This window comes from Diplotaxodon limnothrissa, linkage group LG2 (assembly GCF_057381915.1).
Source record: "Diplotaxodon limnothrissa isolate DT_005_m linkage group LG2, D_limnothrissa_male_GT1.1, whole genome shotgun sequence".
Lineage (NCBI taxonomy): Eukaryota > Metazoa > Chordata > Actinopteri > Cichliformes > Cichlidae > Diplotaxodon > Diplotaxodon limnothrissa.
In genome coordinates this window covers 6104020-6106919 of record NC_140597.1, presented here as the reverse complement: position 1 = coordinate 6106919, position 2900 = coordinate 6104020, and the positions used below count along the sequence as shown (strand labels likewise).

The 2900-nt window shown below is 35.4% G+C and overlaps 1 protein-coding gene across 2 annotated transcripts in view; it reads right to left on the bottom strand.

Moving 5' to 3' along the window:
- Positions 1 to 2009: 2009 nt before the first annotated feature.
- gria2b (glutamate receptor, ionotropic, AMPA 2b) overlaps positions 2010 to 2900 on the bottom strand; it is a 54117-nt gene continuing 53226 nt past the window's right edge. Inside the window, exons 15-16 of one of the 2 annotated variants that reach the window (XM_085366265.1) lie at positions 2830 to 2900; positions 2010 to 2174 (exon numbers count right to left, since the gene is read on the bottom strand). The exon at positions 2830 to 2900 is cut by the window's right edge and continues 64 nt beyond it. In XM_085366265.1, the coding sequence (XP_085222391.1) occupies positions 2010 to 2174; positions 2830 to 2900 (236 nt within the window). Of the gene's footprint in view, positions 2175 to 2718 lie in introns of those variants that run through there. The other variant, XM_085366275.1, reaches the window with a different exon arrangement.

Below are 2900 nucleotides of genomic sequence, written 5' to 3'. Positions count from 1 at the left end.
CAACAAGTTATGTTTATGAAAACTTAAATAACTCTACATGAATATTTCAATAGCATAAATACAAAGCAAGAGATTCCAAATAAATGACACAGTAAAAGATAACAATAGATCAGCCACTTTTTATTTAGAAAGAGTCCCAAAAAATAAACAAGTTAGCACACATTCCATATACAAAATGTCTGTGAAATAGCCTGAATATGCAATGAAACTGATTAGCGACTATGGTATACCGTATGCTTCTATACTTGATAACAAAAACAGTGGTAATAATAATAGTATAGTTCATCTCCCTGCTGTGTGCAGGAGGGGGTTTGTTATAGATCTATTTGAAAGTGGGGGGAAAAAATCTTATAAATAGATGTGCTCATCTGCATAACCTGTGTATCTAACTTATGGTGAGTCTGGACAACTAAAAAGTAATATTGTATCTTTAAAACAATTAAATGTAGCATTGAGTACTGCAAAAGGAAATCAAGTACTTATGATAAGGGATACAATTTGTCATATTTGAACTTTTATATAAAATATATGTTTATATGTATATATTGTATATATGTCTTACATTGTATTTCCAATTTCAAACATTTAACCTCACAACTTCAACATTGAAATGAAAATGTATGTTTGGCAGTAATGAAATAAACGTATGAAGTATTTGCGGCAACAACATGCAACTTGTGCTACTCCATTGTCCGATTAATGCAAAATACATGGAGACTTGAAAACAAAGCAGAAAGGCTATTGTATTAGTCATTGCCACCAACTGTACATCTAGTTACAAAAGTTACAGAATGTATCAGAATCATTTACATTCACTGAGATGACAGTGATTGAGTATATTAAGACTATATTTATCTACTGGCACTAGAATTTGGCACTCTTACTTATTTGGCATTTTAACCATCACGTAAACCATGTGAATGTAGATGCTTCTTTTTGATGTCACTTTAAAATGTGATGGAATAATACCATACCATACTATTTTTTTTGTTTTGTTTATTCATCGCGTGTAAACATATTAATCTCCTCTTGAAAGAACAACAACCCCGGTCCTCATCAGAAAAAATACAAACAGCAAAAGCACTGAAGCAAACAAAGAGACAAAAGTAATAAAGCAGAATTGCTGCACCAAGTCTAACAAGAAAAACATAGAAGGATTGATTCCAAATGCCAAGCATTGACATATATTTCATATCAACACCAAATGTTAAAGAATAAAATATACAGGAAAGTTCAGAATAGGAATTAATTACATGATTTTAACATCTCACCCCCATAATGCAATGTATTTGGCTTTAAAAATATCGAACTAGAAGCTGTTTAGTATTTTTTCTTTCTGTATACTCACACATGAAGATGTTTTTATCCAACCAGTATGTAAGCAAGTTTATTTAAAAGCTATTTTGTGAAAATACATAAAAATATTTTTTTCAATAAACGTTTTTAATAGATTTTCTTAGAAAAAAAGGACGATTTCACATCTTAATGCAGATGAAATCAAGTGTGCTTGAAAATCCTGTTTTGCGGCGGTGGCTACAGAAACGGTGTTTTTGACGACATCTTCCCCTGATGAACACACCCCCTCACTTTTCAGACACACATAAACACAGTTGAGATGACTAAATCTCTGACTCCTAGAAGCAGTCATTGCCATCAATCAAGCCCTCTTTTCCATCTCAGTCCAGTCCAAACAGATAGACAGGAAAGCATGGTGTCATCAGTTTAGGAAAAAAAAAGCCACCCTTTAAGATTCTGAGATGGAATTCCAGCCACAAAGGTAGGCGTTTTATTAGGTGAGAAATAGAGACAGAGAGCAACAATACAAGTCTTTGTGATTGGCAAAATGAAGTCTCCATCTCTTATCTTTCCTTTTTTCACCACACAGACAAAAATAAAAGAGCCGAAACAAAAGTAAGGAGGCGAGGACAAAAAAGAAAAAAAGAAAAACAAAGAAAAAAATAAAACGCTCTATTGAAACCATTGTAAGGCACTCAGAAGTTTCGCATTGATCAGGACAGATCTGTCAGGCTGACGTTCAGTCCCATGTCAGGTCTCACATAAGGGACGGCGTGGACAGCTTTAGGAAACTCTGGAGTCATCACCCGACCATTCTCCCCAGTACTCCCTGTGACGGAAAGTCTTGCTTTATTCCTCATGGCATCCCCAAAGGTCATCTACACAAACACACAAAGTCACGTGTACACGCAGACGCAGGCCAACACAACCATTATCACATTCATGCACACAAGGATCCATACACAAAAAAGAAAGCAACATGTTAGACACTTTAAAGTAATAATACATCTATAAGCTTAAATGTGTATAAATGTTCAAAACACGAGAATGTAGATGAGAACTGAAAATGATCTCCATGAATAACACAATGCAAACAAGATGCAAATGATCATGTAAAGGCTTCTGCATGGTCATTGCAAGCATTATTGCTGAAATGTGTTACTAGGACAGAGGTATCAACAAGCATGGCCATCAACAGTCATACATGAAAATGGTTTCAAAACAGTAAGGAAACTTAAATGGACAAACACAATTTTAAGCATTAAAAAAGGGGGATATCGCTCTCTCTCATTAAATCATAAATCACCAGTACATACGATCCTTTGGCCAACCTCTTCATTCACTAACACTGAAGGATGGAACGGATGGAGCCAAAAAAGCGTGCATTTGGGGGGAATTTATGAAAACCTCGTTCCCTACCCCCTAAATTTTTACACTTTCGATCCCATATACGTTGTAACCTTCCTTATAAGTTGCAAAATTCTGTGAATTCTGCGAGGAAGTTGGGTTAATATTCTGTGCATTCTTTGCCACCTTCATTCGTTTCGCCTCGGCTCTGGACTTGTAACAGAACTCAATCAAGGCCACCAGCATGGCCAAACCGA